This window comes from Mustela erminea, chromosome 4 (assembly GCF_009829155.1).
Source record: "Mustela erminea isolate mMusErm1 chromosome 4, mMusErm1.Pri, whole genome shotgun sequence".
Classification (NCBI taxonomy): domain Eukaryota; kingdom Metazoa; phylum Chordata; class Mammalia; order Carnivora; family Mustelidae; genus Mustela; species Mustela erminea.
The window spans coordinates 133,900,185-133,924,874 of record NC_045617.1 but is presented as its reverse complement, the minus strand read 5'-3'; the positions used below and the strand labels follow the sequence as shown (position 1 = coordinate 133,924,874).

The window sequence follows — 24,690 nt, the reverse complement described above, 5'->3', positions numbered from 1 at the left end:
TTCCTGTGACTTACTCAGTCTGTGACTGGAAGCCTGTATCTCCCATTCCCCTTCACCCATCTTACCCAGCCTCCCATCCCTTCCCCTCTGACAACCATCACTTTCTTCTCTGTGCTTATTGGTCTGATTCTGCTTTTTGTTTATTCATTTGGTTTTTGTTTGTTTGTTTTTATTCTTGTGGTTTGTTTTAGGTTCCACATATGTGAACTCATATAGTCTTTGTCTTTCTCAGTCTGACTTACTCTCTAGATCCTTTCATGTTGTTGCAAATGGCATGATCTCATCCTTTTTAATGGTTGTGTAATATTCCATTATATATAGATATTCTACACACACCACATCCTCCTTCTCTATTTGTCTCTCAGGAGGGAGCTTTTAGGTTGCTTCCATATCTTGACTATTATAAATAATACTTCTGTAGAAAGCAGTATGAAGTTTCCTCAAAGAAAACATAGAAATACCATGTGATCTAATAATTCCATTATTGGGTGTTTACCCAAAGAAGATGAAAACACTAATTTGGAAGGGTATATGTACCCCTAAGGTTTATTGCATCATTATTGACAATGGTTAATTTTTAAGGGCAAAAAATAGAAGTAAGTCCCACTCTTTACTTAATTATAAATTGGACATAGGCTTCAGTGAATATAGTGTGTTTCCATGTACAAGTATCCTAATCTTCCCTTGTCTTGGTATCTTTTCCTAGGTACTCCCTCCTAAGAAAGATGTGAAACCTGGCATGGCTTTCTTGTTTGAACTCTGTCTCCTTCGTGGGAAATACACTTGTTTTGACTGGGTGGTGGGCTGGGCAGCCTTTCCTTTGTGTGATAACAACTTTGATGTAGTAGAGGGAAAATTCAAGTGTCCCCTTCTCCGAGGACATTATGATCAGAGACTCGACAACTTCAGGAAAACGGAAGATTTGATTTGTTTGGACTTGGACCACTGGCTGTGCAATCTCTACTTTCAGGTTTGTAATATGATTTTGGAGTGGAAAAAAGAATTTAAAATTTTCTAAAGCTGCTTATTTTTAGCCTTTACCTTACTTTTTGTGCTTTGAAAATTTCAACAAGGATCATAAACCTATTAAAGCTATCACATTCTGGGCACCTGGGTGGCTCGGTTGGTTAAGCCACTGCCTTTGGCTCAGGTCATGATCCCAGAGTCCCAGGGTCAAGTCCCACATCCAGCTCCTAGCTCTGCGGGGAATCTGCTTCTCCCTCTGACCTTCTTCCCTCTCCTGCTCTCTCTCTCTCTCACTTTCTCTCTCTCTCAAATAAATAAATAAAATCTTAAAAAAAAATAAAATAAAAGTAATCACATCCTAATGCTTTCTTGATGCCAATTAAATTGATTTCTACAAAGAAGGAATACAATCCTAGAATTGGCAGAAATCTTAAAGAAAATTTAACCCAAACTTGTAAGTCATGAGTGGCCCAGAGAAGTCACCTAAATCCTTCAATTTTCATTTTATAATTTGTTGCTGCTGGAGATGATCTGTCCCAGCAACTTGGGTGTAAGGCTATGATGTTTCCTTATCAGAAGTACTAACTGAGCTACTCTTATGTACTGGGCACTGCTTACTCTATATATACAAATGAGATCAGATAGAGTCTGTGCCTTCTGGATGGTTGCCATTTATTTTGTGAGATAGGCATGTATTCATTAAAAAAAAACAAAACAACAATTAATGACCCACATTTCCACAGGATAAAAATGACCATTACAAAGCTCCTTTTACCACCCATACATACTACTTAAAAACATGCTATATTATTTACCTCAGAAATTAAAAAAAAAAAAATCACTCCAAAAAACCTGTGAGGATATATCATTTACTTGTATATGTTTGGAAATGTATTTTCTAACCAAGCCTTTTAGCAGAATTGTCATTGCATAAATTCATTCTAAGCAAATACCATGGGGGATTCAAAAATAAATAAATAAAATGGCAGCATACAGAAAGTATAAAGCATTCCAACACAATTTTAATCTACTTCTGTCCTGTATGTCCAAATTTGTTCCTCCTGATTATGATGTCTTGCCACAGTGCCTGTATCATAAAATGTCTTTTTTTTTTTTTTTCCCTTACCTACATGTTTGACTTTTCCCAATCTGTTTGTTTATCGAGCTAACTGGCTAGGTAGCTCTCAGTCAATCTAATCTAATCTAATCTATTTATGTATGTATCTATCTGTCTGTTTATGTATGTATCTATCTGCCTACCTATTACCATCATCTATCTACCAAAGTAATGGGGCTATTAAATATAAACACTTCCAGGAAACACATGCAGTGTTGGGTTAAAAATCAGCAGCTCTAGGGGCGCCTGGGTGGCTCAGTCGGTTAAAGCCTCTGCCTTCGGCTCAGGTCATGATCCCAGAGTCCTGGGATCGAGCCCCGCATCAGGCTTTCTGCTCAGCTGGGAGCCTGCTTCCTCCTCTCTCTTTGTCTGCCTCTCTGCCTACTTGTGATCTCTCTCTGTCAAATAAATAAATAAAATCTTAAAAAAAAAATCAGGAGCTCTATATCCTTCTTCTGTGATGGTCTTCCTATTTTTTACTTATTTGAAGTTGAATCAGCTGGCTTTTTTTTTTCCCTTTTAGCTAAATCCATTAAAATGTTTTGTTGAAATATCATTTTGAGATATTATAGTTGCTGTTAAGAAAATAAATCTGAATCTAAATCCAAATATGTGCCTTTCTACTTATTCTGAAAATAGTGCCATTCTGAGTCAAATCTGACTGTACACTGAAATCATGTAGGAAGCATTTATAATACCATGGTTAGGTCTTGTTCCCAGAGATTTTGATTCAGTTGTTTTGAGGTGGGTGTCAGGATCAGAAGTTTATAAAAGTTTCTAACATGTAGAAACATAACGTAAATGCATTTGAAAATGAATTCAAAGGAGTTATTGAAAAATCATCCAAATTTTGAAGAAAACTGTAGATAACCCATAACAAAATGTTTAATTAAACATTGTACCAAAATTAAATATTTAATTAAATATTGTACCAAAAAATCAAAATGGAATAAAAATAAAAATAGAGTTGTAATAAAAAATAAATATGGATATAAGTTTGCTAGCTAATGTGAAAGGCATCTATAATTTTTACCAACTGTTACCTAAAATTCAGAGGTTTCAATTACAGCAAGGCAAGTCAGCAACAATTTTATTTCATAAAAGGTCATCTGGGTAGTACCAGTATTGATTGTAAAGATATAAGCATTTTATATTTGAGATAAATCAGGAAGGGATGTTTAAAATTTACAAGATCAAGAGAAGTAGTTATTTGGTAAATAGCTTAGAAAGCATGATTTCACTAAAATCTACTTGATTTGGACACATTACTAAACTTTTCCTCCTTTTTTTTTCTGATTCCTTTTTTAAAAAATTGGTGAAAAATAATATTATGATTTATTTGTAGAGCCCTCTGGCCATTAGTCATCACAGATGGTTGTAATTATCTACTAGCTTTCTTATTTGGTAGCAGATCTTCTCTCTATAGTTCATGGAACGGGGGGCTGCGGGTGAGTCTTATTGATGAGAATAATGCCATTAGTCAAAATAGGATTTTCTGAGCATAAGGCAGAATAAATAGGAATGTATTTGCTTCTCTTTCATGAGGATAAAAATGAAATTTTCTTATCTTAAAAACTGATTTTCCTCTTATGTGAAATTCTAAAATATTAGGATTTTTCCAACGTGAGTTTTCTTAAAAGCAATTTTTGAACAAGTCAATGTAATTTTTGAGTACTCTTTCTGGAGTCGCTCAGGAAAAAAAAAAAAAATAACTTGGAACAGAGAAGAGAAAAGATGGGTGAACCACTAGAACAGAAAAGTGTTTTCTGTAATGCAGCTTTAGAAGAGAGGAAAGGAAATAATTCAGATAAATTATGATCATTTCCCTCCCACGTCTGTTAGTGGAAAGAAAGCGGCAGGGCATGTGGCTTAGCTGTGACCTCACATGTTCTACCACGTTGTGATTAGGGATAGAACTCAGGCTAACACCCGGAGCCTGGAGACAGGAGAACAGGTCCGATTGGGCCTCCATAGGGTATGTGAAAGAATCCAAGAGGAGCAGCTCTGCAAGCAGGATAGCCTTTAATTATTTCCCAAACTCCCGCACTTTTCTAAATATTTCATTTCCTGTGTCATTGATTCTTTCCACCAAGCACTGTATTATTAAAATTGTAAACATAGAAAAGTGCTTGGGTGGCTCAGTCATTAGTGTCTGCCTTTGGATCAGGTCATGATCCCAGGGTCCTGGGATCGAGCCCCGCATCAGGCTCCCTGCTGAGCGGGAAGTCTGCTTTCCCTCTCCCACTCCCGCTACTTGTATTCCTGCTCTCGTTGTCTCTCTGTCAAATAAATAAATAAAATCTTTAAAAACTAAAAATAAAATAAAAATTAATTAACTAATTAATTAAATGAAAATAAATAAAATAAGTAAAATAAAAATAAAATTGTAAACATAGAGAAAAGTTGAAAAAAAAATGGCACAATGAACACCCATAGTTTCGCCACTAGATTCTACAATCTTATCTTTTTTATTTGAATTAGAATTATTGTTTCTTGGAGACAGTGAATACTGAGTGAATATTTGCTAACTTGATCCCAGTATCAGACAGTGTTATTTGTGAGAAGAAATTAAAGAAAATTATAAGGCAAGACAAAGAAAAAACTCAGGACTATATAAAACAGTGGTAATATCTGAAACAATTATGTAAATCTACTAATACAAAAAAATGCATTTTTTGTAAGGCAGCCAAACACAAGCAAATATAAGGTTTGGAAAATAAAATTCATCGTGGACATTTTTGAGTCTGCATATTGTATCATTGTTCTAGGGTGAAATTAACTGTGTGTGCACTATTTTCAACAGTTTAGATAAGACATTTCTCTCTGAATAGGTTATTAAACTTCCTCTGTGTTTGGATGATCAACAAACCTATGAAAGACAAACTCCGCTTCCCCGTGAATTTCCAATTTCTTTAACGGCTGAAGTACAGGAAGCAGAATCAGGCATGGAGAATCCCCTGGGCCTTTCAGAGAAACAAACGGAGGAAAACATTCGTGAATCACTGAATGGTAAGGCTAAACCCTCCCTACACTCTTCTCAGGGTTCGTAGAACGTTTTTAGCTTTCTTTTCCTAATATGTCTAGTTGTGTTATATTGCAGAAAACTGAGAAAGACATTAATTAGTGTATTTCTTACTATGCCATGCTGCTTAAAGAGAATGTATTCATCGACAAGAATATCAGTTTCCCTATTGAATAATTATTAATTAATTACAATCAAATATAAAATTACTTCATTGAAACACAAGTCTTTCTCCATGGCGTTATGGCTGTTTTTGGGGGGACAAGTTGACTTTTTTTTGGTCCTTAGTTCTAGAACCAAGCCTTCTTGGTTGCTTACAAGAGTGTTAACCAACAGAAGGCTATGAAAGAGAAAATATTCGCAGAAAGAAGTTCTCAAATAATATAGTTATTTTATAAACCTCAGTTTTCAATGACTGACTTAATCAAGCGCTAAATAAGCAAATAACATTCTTTGTTCGATTTAATGTATAGAAGTTTCAGCCTACAGAAGGGATATACTAGAGATGACTATTATTTTTTGCAAGATAATTATTTCCTTTACCAAAACATTCAGAACAGGTTGGATCTCCTAACAGTAATAATAATGGTAGAAGCAAGAGTAAGGGATGGATGGTTGTAGTAATTATATTATTACTTGTAGTAAAGATAGTAACTCTTACAGTATTACCAGCGAAATACTAATGTTAGAAGGATTACCACTAATAATAATTACATGTGATGTAGGTTTTTCACGTGCCAGTACTGTAGTAGGGACTATATTTTTCAGTTTGGAGGTTGTCAAATATTTTAAACATACTGTACAGAAAATAACATAACATAAACCAGAAATCAGTACCCAGCTGTATCCATTCTTGCTATTTTGATATATCTTGAATCTTTTCTCCACAACTTTTGTTTTAAAAAGTAGTATTTTACATGTGATTAAAGCCTTCTGTGAACTGCTTGCTCATTCTGTTCCCAAACCTCTGAGACTTATTGATCATTCCCATGTATGTTTCATTCACATTTCCTACATATGTATGTAATCATAAACAATGTATCTTCTCTATGTTTCTAAGATTTATGTTGAGTAACCATGTTTTATATCTATTTCTGCAAATTCATTTCTCTCAGTATTATCCTTGACATTTGCACAACTCCTACACACACACCAACATGTATTTTTGGTTTATTGATTTTACTGCTGTATAATTGTATACCTGGTGATATGCATGATTCTAACAAACTTTATTTTTATTTTATTCGTTGTTTCAAGTTTTACTTAGTTGCAAACAAAATTACAGTGATTACTCTTGGACATGTCATTCTTGTGCACATAGGTGCAAGTTTCAATAGAGTAAAAGATACTTCCTATCCTGGAGAGGAACCACTGAATGACAGGGCACACACTTCTAAAATTTCTAGCATAGTGACATGACACTTTGCTATCAAAGTGGTTGTATTGATTTGCCCTTCTAACAGCTGGATAGGAGTTGGTTTGGTTCACATCCTATCAATCTTCGTTATAATTAGTTTTGCCAGTTCAGTTGCAATGCAGTATCTCTTTTTTTTATGAAAATATCCCTGAATATGACTAAGTTGGAGCCTTTTTTTTTTTCATACCTTTCTGTTAATCAAGTGTGTTTTATTTTCTGTGAATTGCCTATACCTAAATTTTACTCACTTTTCCTTTGGGTCATTTTAAAAACTTTCTCTTATTGAACTGTAAGAGTTCTGGACCCTTTTTTTTTAATGTGGGATGACTCATGGGAAGCATTTGATTTCTAATTCAATCTTTGATTTCTATTGATTATTCAATCATTCTATTTAATTCATTTGAAAAACTACTTGAATTAAATTAGTCATAGTATTACATATTATTTACATATTATATATAGATGTATATAATGCAATTATAATGTTATATATACACATATATTAAATATATAATGTAATATATTATGTATTATACACATAATATATGTATATATATGTTGGTATACATAGTATATTATCTTTAAAGTTTATTTCCTTTTGTTACAGTTTTATTGAACAGAGAATACACTCAGATTGTTCAAAACAAAATCTGCCTTCCACTGCAGACTAGTTCTTCTCCTTGGAAGAAACTAATGTTTTTTGTGTAGTGTTCAATAGATGTTTTATGTCTCTAAAAGAAAATATGTAAAAATGCTATTATAATTTTGAAATACCACTAAATTTATAATTATGTTCTTTTCATTATTAACATTGGTTAATATATGCCCACTTTGTTTTTCTTTACCATCTTGGTTGAATTTTATCTTTTTATTCATTTTTTTAAAAGTATACAACTGCTCTTCTACCTCCATTAAGACTTACTCTCCATTGATCTTTTGTTTTTTGTGTTTATACTTGGCTTTATTATTTCTTTGCTCCTATTTTCTTGTGGTTTTTTTTTGGGGGGGGGTTACCTTTTAATCTTCTCGATTGGAAAGCTTAAGTCTTTATCTTCAGTTTTTATTTACCTGTGTGTGAAATCATCAGTTCTGACTAGATCTGTCCATTTATCACTGTAGTTCTGTCAAATATTGCTTTGTATATTTTAAATGTGTTGTTAAATGCCTGTAATTTTATGATTATTAACTTTTGTGTTATTATTTCTTTATATAGATGTAGTCTCCCCCTATGTTTATGAATGCTTCAATTTATTTTATTTATTTAATTTTTTAAAATTTAATTTCTTCTCAGTGTAACAGAGTTGATTGTTTATACACCACACCCAGTGCTCCACGCAATACATCCCCATCATAATACCCACCACCAGGGTCCCCCAACTCCCACCCCACCACCCCTTCAAAACCCTCATATTGTTTTTCAGAGTCCATAGTCTTTCATGGTTCATCTCCCCCTCCAATTTCCCTCAACTCCCTTCTCCTCTCCATCTCCCCATAATGCTTCAATTTATAATCTATTCCTTCTGATATTAATACTACCACCTGATTTTTTAAATAAGTATTGTTATGGCATATACTATTTTTCTAATATTTATTTTAAGAATTTAAAACTCATCTGTGGTGTTCTTTTGAGTATGGCTTAACAACATAAATCTAGATTTTATTTTTGCACTCAAGTAGTTAATATGTCTTTTAACAGGTGAGTTTAATTTTTTGTAAATACTATTATTACTGTTATATTGGTACTTGCTGACAACATTAACATTTTTTGCAATTTATTTTTGCCATCCTATTTCTTTGCTTTTTAAAAATACTTACTGAATTTTTCTTTAACCAAAAATAATTTTCTTTATTTTGTTTATCCTCTGCTGTTTATAATCTATAGATTTTATTGTTAATTATTTAAGATGTTATCCTGAATTTTCTCATCTACATATTTAATTAAAAATTGTTTTAAAAAGTCTAATTTCATCTGATTTTTCTCTTCTCTTCCTGAGCATGATAAGGACTTTTATTATGTTTGACCTCCCCATCAAACATCTCCATGTACTCTCAAGTTATTGTTGGCCATGTTTCCAGGTCACTCTTTTATTAAACAGAAAACTTAGTGGGTTTTTTTTTTTGTCTCAATAGAAAATTAATTTACTGACATATCTGGTAAATACTTCTGCTTCATAGTATTTTTATGTAGCTTGTCTCCACTTTCATTTTTCTTCTTGTTGAAAAAAATTGTTAGTAATTCATTTAGAATTTGAGTCTGTAATATGGTAAACTGTCTTAGCCCTTTTATGCCTGAAAAGTCTTTATTCTTTTCCCACTTTACTTACTTTTCCTCATTGCCATCATTTATTTATCCATGTATACATTCTAGGGTAGTAATAACTCCCTCACTATTTTCTTGTGTGTCGTTTTGTGTCTATTGCAGCTGATGAGAAGTTGATATAAAGTGGGTAGCCAACAAATGATCTTAAGAAGGAGAGTGACTTGGGGTGCCTGTGTGGCTCAGTTGGTTAAGTAGCTGACTTTTGATTTTGGGTAAGGTCATGATCTCAGAGTCCTGGGTCCAAGCTTGAGTCAGGCTCCTCACTCAGTGGGGAGTCTGCTTGAAATTCTCTTCCCCTTTCCCACTCCCCTCCCCCTGCTCATATGCTCTCTTTGTCTCGCTCTAAAATTAAAAAAAAAAAAAAAAAAAAGTACATCTTAAAAAAAAGAAGGGGAGGGATGTATTTTAATTTCTATTTTAGGTGGTTCCCTCTGGTAATTTTTAGGAAGGTTTATTTGAGGAGGAAAAGTCTAAAACCAGATCAGTTTGGAAAATATTAGAGCAGTGTTGGCCACAGAAGAGGGCCTGAATTAGGGCAGTGACAGTAAAGTTGGAGAAGAGAGTTTAAATTTATAGAGTATTAAAGATGTGTAAAAGAATGACTATAGGACAAAGAATAAAAATGTCCCTCTTGCTTGGTTGGATACTGATGGTAAGGGATCATTAAGGAAGTTTCCTAATTTTTTAGCATGGCTATACATGGGTATTAACCAGCAGATAATATGAAATAAAGGAAGAGGGACAAGATTAGAGGGGAAAAAAACAAACGAACAAACATGAGCTTGATTTTGGACCTATTGAGTTTGAGATCCTTAAGTTGTATCCAAGTTAAAATGTTTAGGAGACCGTTGGGAAAGTGGGAGAGATATGGAAAGTAGGGAGGAAGAATGTGTCCCTTACAGAAACATAAACACATAGACTACAGAAATTGCTAAGTGGTTGAGCTCCACCATGAAGAGTACGTAGAGTGAGGGAACTGTTGGGTCGAGAGTATAGGTCAGGGAAAAAGCAGAGATTTTTGGGAAGAGATATGGGATCCCTGCCATAATGGCCAGACCTAAAGCCTGCTGTATTTGATTTTCTAATGAAATCTGCCTTCTTGTCTTATTCTGCCTATCAGCTGGGCAACACAGAGCTTCATAGTCAACTTCTTGTGGTAAATGTTTCTTGTGCCTAGAGTTGCCCAAGTGCATTGGAGATTATGCCTTGCTGAGCTGAGTAAAGCTCCACTGAAGGCCATACTCCATTTTTAGAAGCCCTGCTTCCTTCCCTAAGAGCTGGGCCCAGTATAAGCCCTGAGCTTCCTTAGTCATACTTGACCTGTTTCCTTATGAGCAAACTATTATCATCAGCTAATGATAACTAAGATACCATCACTTCCAGACAATTAAATGTCACTTTATAATTATATACACCTGGGAACATTATATTGAAATTTTATATACAAAATTCATATATATTGAATTATGTCATCTGGTTTTAAACAAATATTTGGTAAAATAAATTGGATATAAGATATAGTAGTCCTCCCTTATGTGGTGGCGAGGATGCATCCCAAGACCTCTAGTGGATGCCTAAAACCGCAGATAGTATTGAACTCTGTTATACTACGTTTTAGTTATCAATTAACAATAACTAATAATAAACTAGGACCATTATATCAAAGTATTTTAACTAAAGTTCTATGAATGTGCTGTCTCTTTTTCTCTCTGAAAATATCTTATTGTATTGTGCTTGCCCTTCCTGAGAAAATTTGAGGTCATAAATGTTTATGTGATGAGGTGAACTGAGATGAATGACTTCAGCTCGGTGACGTTGCCTTTGGCTACTACAGACCTTCTGACGAAATGTGCATCTGTACCGTGGAGTCCCTTTCTTCCTCCCTCCTTCCCTTCCTCTCTCTCTCTTTCTACTTCCTTCCTTCCCTCTTTCTGTCCCTTTTTCCTTCCTTCCTCCCTCCCTGCCTCCTTCTTTCTCTTTCTTTCTTTCTTTCCTCTTCCTTGTTATTTTTTATTTTTTTTCCTCCCAATGCTTTAGTCTTAAGCATGGAACTCAAAATCTTATTTTAGAATTTTTAACTTTTGAGAAAGTAGCTTCTGACTTAACAGTAATAATATTTCAGCGATACTGACATTTTAACCTAGTTTTAGGATACTGAGCTGAAGACTAGAAGCAATTACTCTTAGACCATTTTTCATCCGACCATTTTTGCTTTCTAGTTTTTCCTCAGGGTACTGTGGCTTTATTTTCCACACCTACTGCACTGTGCTCTGAACTTGGCTTTTCAAATGCTGTCTGCCCTCAGTTCCCCTAACAGGAGGACAGGTGACACTCCAAGCAACATGAATACTGACACAATCAGCATGAGAATGCTATGTACTGGGAGAGAAGGAATCTTTCTGCTTTAAGACAAGTCTTGGAAAAGGCTGATTTGCATTTGCTCTGCTCTGAGCTCAGAAACTGATTCCAGCTTCACATTCAAAGACTGCACAGGGACATTTTGCTCCTATTCAGAATAGATTTATACAAAAAGAAAACATACAAATCTCTTCAAATACATCTCTCTGCTACATTGCTTATATTTATTTATTTTTCTTAGCGGCTTCCTAAACATATTATTAGCAGTTAATATCCCCCATGGGTTTGTTTTCTAATATATCAGGGCTGTGCTACAGTACGCTGTTTCTGCCACTGATATGTTGCTAAGAGATTTAATAATGGGTAAACAAACACAACATGTGGTAATTCATTTCAAATTAAAAGTTTATTAAACTCTGGCTTGATGGCTTTCTGGCTATTTACAATTAAAGGAGCAAACCTTAGGGAAGGGGTGACCACGTGATGTGTTCATGGCTGCAACGTTCCTCTCTGAAAAATATGTTTATGATCTTCCACAAGCTGTCCCACATTGATAGGCTCCATACGTAATCTGCCGAATCTACCCTAGCCCCCAAATCATGAAAAAGTGACTAATGTTCCCTGCAAGTGCACACATGCTTACACACACACACACACACACACACACACACACACACACACTTGAGAGGATTCTGAATTTAATCCCAAGGTTGATATTTTAAGTGATGATCAGCCTTGCAAATAGGTGGATGCCTGAGGCCAGAAAGTTATTTCTGAAAGGCTGGAAGAAGAGAGCCACCATATAACTTTTGGGTTATTACCATCTTTTAAGGCTGTTTTACTTTTTTAGGGGGCAGTCTAGGGAAATATTTGTTATGCTTGATAATTTTGTTTTGTATGTGCCTACATGGCATAAACAATGGTCTCTGGCAACATCTATATATGTTTCGTGATGCAGAATTCAATTCGGGAGAGTTTTATTGTGTAGCCACTGTCAACAAAGCACGCTGCTAAATGCTCTGAGAATACAAACCAAAATAACATGCAATCCTTGACCTGTGGGGGCTTACTTGAGCCTAAGCTTACTCTTCCACTGAGAAATACACACACACACACACACACACACACACACACACACACAAATACACATACACATTGAATAAGTGGTGGGGAGGTCTACCAACACTCTATTTACATACAGGACCAACAAACCTTCTGGGACAAACTTCAGACTTGGAGAAATGAAGCAGATGCAATTAGCTAGTTAGCTAAGAAAGAATAAGAAGAAAGATAGGTGAAAGTGGAAATGTATGCTGTCTGTCAATCAGACTTGTTCTCTAGCACGGTTATCTTACAGTGGAATTCCCAGGGAGAGGGGGACTGTGTGGAAACACTCACCAGCCTGCTGAAAGAGAGAAACTTCTCTATGAAATTATGTAAGACATGGAAGTATACAATATAGTATAGTACATACTATCCTGTGACACATTGAGTTATGTTATCTACATATGCTATGTTCTCTATACTATAATTCAGTAATTCAACTTGTTCCAGAGCCCACCGTGGGACAAGCTAAGAGTGCAGATAGTGAGCTCATGCAAAGTGATCTGATAAACTCTCAGAAACAAATGAGTGAGCTTTTGGAGGCGGGTGAATTGCATGAACACTTATTATTTTTTTTTAATGCAGTATATTTTAAATTCTATATTGTGGTGATCTGGAAAATATGTGCTAATTTCACAATTTTGACCTGGGGTGAGAAAGGTAGTTTGGAGTTCAAAAGTCAAGCATTGATGGAAATGCTTTTGGATAAAAGAATAGCCATAAGAAAAGTTAAGAAGTCAGAATGGTATAAAGTATATTTGAAGAATGATAAGGAACGATAGGATTCCATCATACATATGGCGGTACACTTGGGCAAAACGTAACTGAAGGCAAGAAATCCAATAAAAAGGCCATTGCATCAGCCCGAAGAAGAGGTGGTAAGAGCTAGAGGTAGGATAGTGGTCATGGAATGTAATCAAGAGGGTTCATTTAAGAGAAGTGTTAAACCTGAGCCAAAAGGATTTGGTAGACAAATAGCTGCACCATAAAAACAAACAAACAAACAAAAAACATTAAAATTATAGTCAGGAGATTTCTATCTCAGGTATCTCGGAAAATAGTGTTGCCTTTATCAGAGATAAAGATAAGAGGTGCCCAGATATAAGATAAAGAGGTGCCCAGAGCAGCAGGTTTCAGATAAAAGTTGGCCAGTTGGTTTTGATCAAATTAAGTTTAAAGTGTTGGGGAAATTACGAAGACCGTGCCTAGTTTGGGGTTGAAAAAAGTGGATTTAAACTCAGGAGGAATGTAGGGGTGCCATCCTAATAGGGATGGGGCCCAAACTACAGAACAAAGAGTGGAAAAGCTACAGGAAAACCTTAATTTAAGGGATGGATGAGAGAATAGGGTGAAGCAAATTTCAAAGGAGCACTCTCAAGAAGTAGAAGGACCAGGAGGTGTGGGATCCTGGGAGCTATGGAATTTTAAGAATCTCACGAAGGGGAGAGGGTGGTCACATCAGTAAAATACTCTGTTAGCATTACTCAAACTTTAAATGCACACACATCACCCAAAGATCTAGTTAAAATGCGAGTTCTGATTCAGTAGGCCATTAGACTCCTCAGCTCCCATATGATCCATATGCTGTTGGTACAGCCAAGAACCTCACTTCGCCGTAGGAAGGCTCTGGGAAGACTGACTCAGGCAAAGATGAAAAGACAGCTTGCTTTGAAAACAAAGTTCATTTTGATGCCTTTTGAGGGAACACATAAGAAACGTGGGCACAAACCAAACTGCAATGACCAGAGGAGGGAGCAAGAAGGAATTAAGGCAGTGCATATAGAAGACACTCTTAAAAATGAGAAAGAAAGAGTTTCAACAGCAGCTTAATGGGGTCAAGGGTTGAGGGAAGATTGTATTTTTTTTTCTGATATTTTCTACGTAAGAAAAAATTAAAAAAAACATAAGCAATAATAGCAACCTTAAAAGAAAAAAAATTCTTTGTGAAATTTAGGAAATGTAATAAATCACTGAGAAACCATGATATTTGAAATTCTAATTTCAGGTGTCTTAATCTTGTTAAACACTTTCCCTTCTGGCCCCTCTCAAGATAAGCGACAGTTTTCAAAGTTGCTGGAGGTTTTGGCCTCAGGACAAAAGAAGGATAAAAATGGCTCTGATACCTTCTGGAAGGGCTGAGCCACCCAAGTGTAGAGACCACCTACTTCGAGAGAATACGCGTTAACTGTGGCACTCATTTTTTATACAGTGTTATTAAGAAATAATGGGACCACGTTTTACTGCTTCCAGATGGGTCAGTGATATAGGGGTCAGATAGATGCTCTCTGCGACCCCCATTAGAATGGTACCATGCATCCAGAAAGCCCAATCCAAAGAAACTTTGAAATAATAGATTTCCACTCTGATATCTAATTATTTTTTGCTTCAATCTGTGATCCTGTAAGAGTACTCCATATTCCTTGTCAATGGGCCACTCATCCATCTTGGGAAGTGTATTTCTTTGGGAGTATAGATAATTGGATGAATCCATTGTCTCTTGCTTCCTAAAGCTTCCTTATCAATGATTATAACATAAGTATTATCATATGTAAGAGGAAACAAAGAACCACTAATTATTCTTGCATCATGTGCCATATGTATTGAAATCAATTAATACTGTCATGAGCCTTCTCATTATAAAACCAGATCACTCGAAACTGACTTTAAAAAAAAAAAGTTAAGTCCCACTTGAAATTAACCAAAATGTTGATAAATCCTGAAGGAAGTCTATTCATACTAAAATATTAATTTGCCTGTATCTGTGGTTCAAGAAACCTAATAAGAACAAGGCTTCTTACATCTGCCTGTACATTGACTCTTCTATGGAGCTTTAAACAAATTCTCTTGTCTAGGCTCTGCCCTGGAACAAATGGATCAAATTCTCGGGGCGGGGGGCGGGGGCAGGACCCAGACATTGTTATTCTTATAAAAACTCTGTCTGGTAATTCTAATGTGCAGCCAGAGTTGAGAAGGTACAGCTATTGATTGTTCTGGTTTTCTTCAGTTCCTACAAATGGAGCAAGGTGATTTCCACCTTAGGGCACACGTTGGCGCTATTTCCTCCAACCCGAAGAGTCGTTTCCTGCCTAGTTTTTCTTCCTTGATAATCTAGCTTTCCAAAGAAGGAAGGCCCTGTGCAGGGCCTCCACTGAATTCCCCAGAGTTCTTTCCCTTCGTAGCAATTATGACAGACTCTTGTCTAGTCCACGCATTCTGCCACTGTCCCTGGCAGACAATAATTGGTCAGCCAAGATTTGTTAAATGAATGGGTTAATCAGTAACAATTGATTTAAGGGGAGAGGGAGTAGAGGGATGGGTAAGTCTAGTGGTGGCTATTAAGGAGGGCACGTATTATATGGAGCGCTGGGTGTGCTGCATAAACAATGAATCTTGGAACACTGAAAAAATAAAATTAAATTTAAAAAAAATGACAATTGTGGATTAGCAAAGCCAAGAAATGCAAAGGAATGGTTTTCACTTGGCTATCATACTGTGGTACAGGGAAAAATAATATGGACTCAAGGTCCGAAAACGAGTTTGAATCACAAGTTTACTATTCAGTAAACTTGAGTATTTGTGAAAATTTGTGAGGTAGTTTCCTTATGTATATGAAATAAGACTAGTAATGGTTGAATTTTCTACTTGCAAGTTTGTGGGGAGAGTCAAATAACGTACTAAATGTTCTAGTAATTCATTAATCTTTTAATTTGAAACTGTTCTCTGTTATGCAACAGAAATTTTAGAGTCCTCTCCAGCTTTGGTTCCTAAAGATGAGAATGAGGGCAGGAGGTGGCCTAACTATGGAGTGCACTGCAGCCTTACTTTGAATGAGACACCCTGAGAGGGACTTTGAAACAGACGTGCTCTTAGATATATATAGGGCCTCCCTTCATCGCTAGAGACGAAGCTTTGAGCTTCTTCTCAAAGCATGACCTCTGTGTCACCTTCATGCCCCTATTGATTTGACTAAGTCTTAGAAAATGCATTGGTGGGTGTTAAGGAGGGCACGTATTGCATGGAGCACTGGGTATAGTGCATAAACAATGAATCTTGGAACACTGAAAAAAATAAAATAAAATAAAATAAAATAAAATAAAATAAAACAAAATAGAATAAAATTTTAAAAAGAAGATTCATTGTAAAGAGGTGTAGCCAGACTCCAAACTCCAAGAGGACAGGAATCTTTGTTTTGCTTCTTTGTGTACCAATGACTGACAGCAATATTGCTAAATATCATTGATATTTAAACATCATAGATTCTCAGTGACTATTTGTTAAATGAGTAAGTGAATATGGTCAAGGGCCATCTGGGCTTCTAACTCCTGTCTATGGAAATAAGTCAAGCGAACAATTTATTTTATTTTATTTTATTTTTTTGCGGTTTTAAATTTTTTATCTTTTATAAACATATATTTTTATCCCCAGGGGTATAGGTATGTGAATCGCCAGGTTTACACACTTCACAGCACTCACCAAAGCACATACCCTCCCCAATGTCCATAACCCCACCCCCCTTCTCCTAACCCCCCTCCCCCCAGCAACCCTCAGTTTGTTTTGTGAGATTAAGAGTCACTTATGGTTTGTCTCCCTCCCAATCCCATTTTGTTTCATTTATTCTTCTCCTACCCACTTAAGCCCCCATGTTGCATCAGTTTATTTTATTTTTTTAATTTTTTTTTAAAGATTTTATTTATTTATTTGACAGAGAGAAATCACAAGTAGACAGAGAGGCAGACAGAAAGAGAGAGAGGGAAGCAGGCTCCCTGCTGAGCAAAGAGCCCAATGTGGGACTCGATCCCAGGACCCTGAGATCATGACCTGAGCTGAAGGCAGCGGCTTAACCCACTGAGCCACCCAGGGGTCCAGTTTATTTTATTTTTTAAACTAAAACAGTAAAACTGACTTTCTTAGAGTACCAATGTAATTTAGATTTGTGTGATTTGCACCACAATAGGGACAAAGAACCATTCTGTTACCTGAACACCTGCCCGGGGCCAGGTCCTTACTCCCCACCCCACCCCTAATCCCTGCTCCTCCCTGATCTCTTTACAATCCCTAAAGTTTTGTATTTTCCAAAATTTTCATAGGGTATGTATTTTTTTTTTTTTTATCTCCCACATTTCCTTCCTTCCTTCCTTCTTTCTTTCTTTTCTTCCTTCCTCCCTTTTCAAATTCAGTTAGCCAACTGATAGTACATCATTAGTTTCCCGTGTAGTATTCAATAAATTATCAGTTGCAGATAACACCCAGTGTCCTCCTTAATGCCCATCACCCAGTTACCCCAGTTACTCTATCCCCCACCCTCCTCTGCTCCAGCAGTAGGCTATGTCATCTTTTGTTGACACGGCTATGTCATCTTTTGTTGACACGGCTGTTTTTTTTTTTTTAGTCAGCATAGTGCCTTTGAGACTCATCTGATTTGTACGCATCAATAGTTCATTCCTACTCATGGCTGTATGACATGCCACTAAACGGATGGACGAAAGTTTTATCTTTTCGCTTATGAAAGGTCATAGCAGTTATTTCCATTTTTGGCAATTATGGATAGAGTTGCTATAAATATTCATATACGAGTTTTCATGTGAACATAGTGTTTACTTCTCTAAGAGATATACAAGTAGGTATACAAGTAGAATTGCTGGGTTGGATGATATATGTATTTTCTTTTCTTTCTTTCTCTTTTTTTTTTGAGAGAGAGAGACAGTGAGCAAGGACAGGAGACTCTCAAGCAGGCTCCATGCTCAGCATAGAGTCTGTGGCAGGGCATGATCTCATGACCCTGAGATCATAACCTGAGCCAAAACCAAGAGTCAGACACTTAACTGACTGAGCACCTAGGGGCTCCACTGGTATTCTATTTTTAACTTTATAAGAAGCTGCCTCTTTTACAGAGTGGCTAAATAATTTTGCATTTCCATGAGGACCATATGAAAGTTTCAATCGCTCTGCACCCTCATCCAAACTTAGTATTGTTCTTTTCTTTTTTTTTAAAGATTTTATTTATTTTATTTGACAGAGCTCACAAGTAGGCAGAGAGGTAGGCAGAGAGAGAGGGGGAAGCAGGCTCCCTGCTGAGCAGAGAGCCCAATGCGGGGCTCCATCCCAGGACCCTGGGATCATGACCTGAGCTGAAGGCATTTCCCCACTGAGCCACCCAGGCACCCCTTGTCGTTCTTTTTTAAAAAAGTCATTCTAATATGCATTCAAATTAAATTTGAAGTCATAATTTCAATTTGTATTCTTTTAGTAGCTAATTTTATTAACCATCTTTATATGTGCTTAGCGGTCATCCATATTAATCTTTGGTCAAGTCTTTTGCCTATTCTGAATTGGGTTGTTTGGAGTTTTTTTTGTTGTTGAATTTTGAGAGTTCTTTCTACATTCTGGATACAAATCATTTGTGGGAAAGGTGGTTTGCAAAGGAAAGGGGGTTTGTCTGTAGCGTATCTTTTTATTTATATAAATCTTTATATAAATTATTATATATAATATAATAATAACATACAAATATATAATATATAAATAAATATAATTTATATAAATTTTTAAAAAAGATTTTATTTATTATTTGTTTAAGAGCGAGATAGACCGAGATAGTGAGAAAGAGCATGAGCAGGGAGGAGAAGGAGAGGCAGACCCCCCACTGAGCGTGGAGCCTGATGCAGGGCTCAGTTCCATCCTAGGATCATGACCTGAGCCGAAGGCAGACAGTTAACCAACTGAGCCACCCAGGTGCTCCCGTCTTTTTATTTTCTTAACAGTGTCATTCTCAGAACAAAGGTTTTGAATTTTGATTAAGTCCAATTTTACCAATTTTTTCAATGGATTGTATTTTTGAAATCATATCTGAACTTTAGCTAATCCAAGTCACAATATATTCTTTTATGTTTTTCTTCTGAAACTTTTATTGTTTACATTTTATGCTTAGATCCATGATCTAATTTGGAGTTAGCTTTTGAATAAAGTGTGAGGTTAAGGTTGAAGTTGTTTTTTTTCCCCCTTTTTACATATGAGTATCCAGTTGCTTCAACACCACTGCTGAAAAGACTGTCCTTTCACCACTGAGTCACCTTTACCCCATTATCAAAAATCAGTTGGGGGCGTCTGGGTGGCTCAGTGGGTTAAGCCTCTGCCTTCGGCTCAGGTCATGATCTCAGGGTCCTGGGATTGAGCCCCACATAGGGCTCTCTGCTCAGCGGGGAGCCTGCTTCCTCCTCTCTCTCTACCTGCCTCTCTGCCTACTTGTGATCTCTTTCTGTCAAATAAATAAATAAAATCTTTTAAAAAAATGCTGTAAAATATTTTAAAATAACATAATTTTTAAGTGGCAGATGGTCAAGATAAATCAACCCTTCCTTCCATTTCTCCTTCCTTCCTCCCTTCTTTCTTTCCTACCAATATAGTCGTCATTTTGTAGCCTTATTTACAAATTAAATAAGATTTCCAATAGCTGCAACACTAAATTCCCCAAATTGGGGGTCAGCTGGGAAAATTCCATAGATATGCTAATTGTTAATTGGAGGTATAGTATATATATATACACATATATATGAATATATAATAATATATGCAGTATAATACATTATATTATATTAATTATATATTAATTATATATTAATATATTATATATAATATTAGAAATAAAATAAATATATACTACATTAATATATAAATATATAGTAACATGTAATATAAACATACAATATTATAAATGTTATATATTATTTATTTATATTATATAAATATAACAAATATATTTATATAAATACATTTATTTGTATATATGTATTTATGTACTTATGCAAATATATGCATTTATAGAAATATATTTATATTATATAAATATATTATTTATAAACAAATTTTGTGTTTATAATGTATTATATTATATATATTTTATATATATATTGTTTTCAGCTTTGTCTTATTTTGTTGAGCCTCTTTCCCTTCCACTGCAGTTAATTATAACAACAGTTTCTGGTCTGATCCACTTCAATCTCAAAGTCATTTCAGAAAACTGCTGGAATTGAAAAAGCTTTAAACAGTCATGCAGGTCTTTAATTGTAAATTAGTTTTGACAGAACTACGACGCACAGTCCTGCCTGATTCCAGAGTGATGCTAGCTGACAAGCCCTCACCGCTCCAGGAGCAAAGGAACATGTGGAAGGAATTGTTGTTTTACGTTTCACAGCTTGTCATTTCCTCTGCAGGGCAGCCCCTGCCCCCTCCGAGAGATCCTGACACCCATAAGGGAAGTGTTCCCACTGTTGTAAAGGAAGTAGGGAAGCAGTTTAACGCCAAGGAAGGAGGGAGGAGGGTGTGTCAAAAGGATCTGGGGGACGCAGAGACGAGATGGGCTTAAAACGTTTCCAGCAGGTTACAGTCTTTGCTGTGTTGCCTCCTTTCGTGAGAAAATAAAAATGAAAAATTATTTGGAAGCATCCGAAAAATTCTAGGGGACGGTTGGAAGCGAACTTTTAAAAATTCTTTTTTTTTTTTTTTAAAGGAAGCAGCAATAAAAATGAACTTGTCACATGTGAATGATCAAAATAAAGGTTCGAGGGAAAAGTACAAATACGTGCCTGCTGCCCTATTCCAATATGTTTCTAATTATAGAGTGTGTGTGGATTAGATTGACAACAGCAGATTACAACTTGTGTTTTCAGGACATTTTACACCCTGGCCGTTTTATTTGGTCTCATATAGTCATCACACTCCTTTTTCCCTCTGTACCTGTGCTATTAAGTAGCACAGTGAGGAAACGTAAAAGGGCAACTGGGCTGCATTAATCTGTGGGTACTCTGTGCCTCAGGATTAGATGAATATCCTTACAAAGTGATAATTCCGGAGGTAGATATCGATGACGAATAATATCGTAGTTCTCCACTTAATACGAGACGACACAACTGACCAGGCTGGGAGTATTTGACGCTTCCTAGAAAGCCTTGGGAGTGGTGGTTTAGGAAGTTCAGAACAGGTCACTGTAGACCTGTGATAAGACATGCTCACCTTTGGCCGCACTCTTTGATAAGAGCATTCCCAGAAGTACCCAAAGCTAAATGTATACTCTAGACAATTGGGAAATAAGGAACTGTGGGAATAATATGTACTAAATGGATTGTGATGAGAGAAACCATGGCTGAGAAGAATTTGTTCCCTAGACATGACAAAGCAGCAGCCTCTCCAACATGGCTTTACAGTTGTTCTACTTTTTAGTACTGATTTTAACTACCAGCTCTTGCATGCCTTAAATATTATTTTGTTGTGGCAATAACATGAGATCTATCCTCTTAACAAACGTTTAAGTGTATAATACAGTGTTGTTAATCATATGGCTGATCTTGTACAGCAAATCTCTAGAATATTCTCCTCTTGTGAAATGGAGATTATGCCCATTGATAAAAACCACCTATTTCCCCTTCACTCCATGATGCTATTCTATGATTCCCTGAGGTTTACCACTGTAGATGCTGCCTGTAAGTGGCACTGCGAATAGACATTGCTCCTTAGAAGACACACTATGGGCTCTTTGTGGAAGTCCTTAGCAGAGAGCATTTCCTTTGGTCCAGTACTGTCCTTGTCAACCTGGTGAAAATAAAAGTTGAAATGAAAAGTAAAAGGTATTGTGAGTCATCACATGAATAAATGGGTTCATTAACTCTCTCTAAACATGAATCTGGCTTTGAACACTTTAATGGTCTGACTCATTTAGTTCACCTTCTTCCAGGGTCTAACTTCCTATGAACAGATGATTGACTTTGTTCAAAGTGGAAATAATTAGAATCAAAAGGGATAGTGATTTTATTCAGAATGATCCACTCAGTCTAATTAGATGGTCCACGTGGAATAAGGAATAGGAAATATAAATTAGAAAATAGGATTTTGAGTCAAACAATATTTCTTTTAGCATGAAGTAGGAGAAAGTCAATCTCTTGGAGTTATACTCATTTCTCAGAAAAATCAGTCAGGTCTTGAATGCTGACACCTTGGCAATGAATGATGTAACAACTTGGTATTACATAACAGATGGTCTTTGACGAGGGCCAGTGAGTTCAAACCACCTTTATTTGCAAAACCACAACTAATTTTTGGTTAAGATTATTTACTGTAACTTGTTAAATGAACACTGAACCTTAACTATTTCACTAGGATCTTGAGCATTTAGAAATCTGTAGGTTGTAAGTTTTAGTGAAAAAAATCCTTCAATGGTTTTGACATGTGTAGTGTAAACATATAGAAGGCATAATGTTAGTTTTAAAGGCACTGATGGGTCCTGTAAGGTAGTGAAGAGACATAGGTTGTGAAAACATTATTTGGTGAAAAACAGTCATACAAAACTCTAAACTGCAAATATTTCTCCTTTCATTCTACCTATCCTCTGTTTTCAAATAAATTCTCATTAGTTAGTTTCTCTATGGTTAGTCTGGTGTCTTGCTTTTATTAGTGTTAAGATGATGTCAATTACACATGCACACCCATATTCATGCATAAATGCACATAGAACTTCCTGAGGCCAAGTATGAAAAATTACAATGAAAGAAAGTTTTAACTGAGTGTAGTGTACTCATTGTTGGAGACACCACCAGGAGTTCATCATTTTGATATTTTCCCCATAACACAAGTCCTGCTGGATAAAACCAATAGTTGTTGAATACATGGTTGGCAAACAATTTCTCTCAGTCTGCAGCTTGCTTTTTCGTCCTCTCAATGGGGTCTTTCATAGAGTAGAGACTTTGAATTTTAATGAAGTTCAATTTATCAATCTCCTTTAAGGGTTTAGGCTTTTAGTGTCAAGTCTAAAAACTCTGTGTCTAGCCCTAGATCCTGAATATTTTCTCCTTTCTTTTCCCCCCAAAAGATTATACATTTCAAGTTATTTTTAATATAAGGGATGAGGTTCAGGTCAATTTTTATTTTATTTTATTATTATTATTGTTCTTGGTCAAGAGATGTTTAATTTCTCCATACTATTTGTTGAAAAGGATATCTTTTCTCTGTTGACTTGCTTTTGCACCTTTCTGAAAAATCAGCCATTGGGCAGATTTCTTGAACTTTTTTTCCTGCCTTCTCTGTTCTATTCCATTGATTTATGTGTCTGTCCCAACGCTACACAGTATTAATTACCGTAACTATATAGTGAGGCTGTGTAATTCTTTTCACACACTGTTGGATTCAATTTGCTAATATTTTGTTGAGGGCTTTTTATGGTGGAGAGGGGCAGAAAGAGAGGGAGAGAATCTTAAGCAGACTCTATGCCCAGAAAGAAGCCCAAAGCAGGGCTCAATTTCACAACCCTGAGATCATGACCTCAGCTGGAACCATGAGTCAGACGCTTAACCGACTGAGCTGGCCAGGTTCCCCTTGTTGAGGATTTTTTTATGTTTCTGCGATAATGGTCTGTACTATTGTTGTTGATGTACTTTGCCTTGTGTTGAGGGTGTCAGGGTTATAAAGGCCTCATTAAATGATTAGAAAGTGTTCATTTCTTTATTTTCTAGAAGTGATTAAGTAAAATTTGTGTTAATGCTCCTGTATATTTTGGTAGGATTGTCTAGGGAAACCATCTGGGCCTGGGAGTTCAAAATTGTCAGTTTAGTTTATTTAACAGCTGCAGGACTATTCATATGATCTATTTCATCTTGGATGAGTTTCTGTTATTCTTAGTATTTGAGGAATTGGTCCATAAAGTTATTTAAGATAATTTAAGGTATTCCTTTATTTTTCTTTTTAATGGCTTCAATATCTGTAATAATATTCCACTTAATTCCTGGTATTGATGAGTTGTGTCTCTTCTCTTTTTGTCTTTTGTCAGTCTTGCTAGAGGTTTATTAATTTAGTCAATTGTTTGGAAATTCAATTCAATTTCACTGGCTTTTATTCTAATCACTATTATTTTCTTCCATCTACTTGATTTGGTTTTATTTTGCTCTTTTTCTAGTTCCTTTAAGATAAGATCTTAGATTATTGATTTTTTTTTTCTGATGTAAGCATTTAGTGCTATAGATTTCCGTCTCAGCATTACTGTGTCTGAATCTCACAAATGTTGATCTTCATTTTTATTCGGTTCTATTTTTTATTGCCTCTGAGATTTCTTCTTTGACCCATGGATAATTCAGAAGTGTGTTTAATTTCCAAGGGCTTAAAGTTTCCCCTTGACATTCTGTTATTGATTGCTGGTCAGATTTCATTTTGATCAGAGAAAATATTTTATTCAATTATTTTCAGTTTGATGAAGTTTCTTTTATGGCCCAGGATACATTTGAATGATCCACAGGCACTTGGAAAAAAAATCTGTATTGAGCTGTTGTTTCATAGAGTGTGTGTGTGTGTTTAAATTGGTATTGTTTGTTGATTATGTTGTTCAAATTTTCTATGTCCTTGATGAC

The 24,690-nt window shown here is 35.8% G+C and overlaps 1 protein-coding gene across 1 annotated transcript in view; it reads left to right on the top strand.

Annotated features, from left to right (window-relative positions):
- The window catches only part of OFCC1 (orofacial cleft 1 candidate 1), a gene marked incomplete at its 5' end in the record, with an annotated part of 303,058 nt that overhangs the window by 104,291 nt on the left and 174,077 nt on the right, over positions 1–24,690 (top strand). The window contains 2 exons of the mRNA XM_032341375.1: positions 707–970; positions 4,915–5,125. Coding sequence (XP_032197266.1) covers positions 707–970; positions 4,915–5,125 — 475 coding nt within the window. The remainder of the gene's footprint in view (positions 1–706; positions 971–4,914; positions 5,126–24,690) is intronic.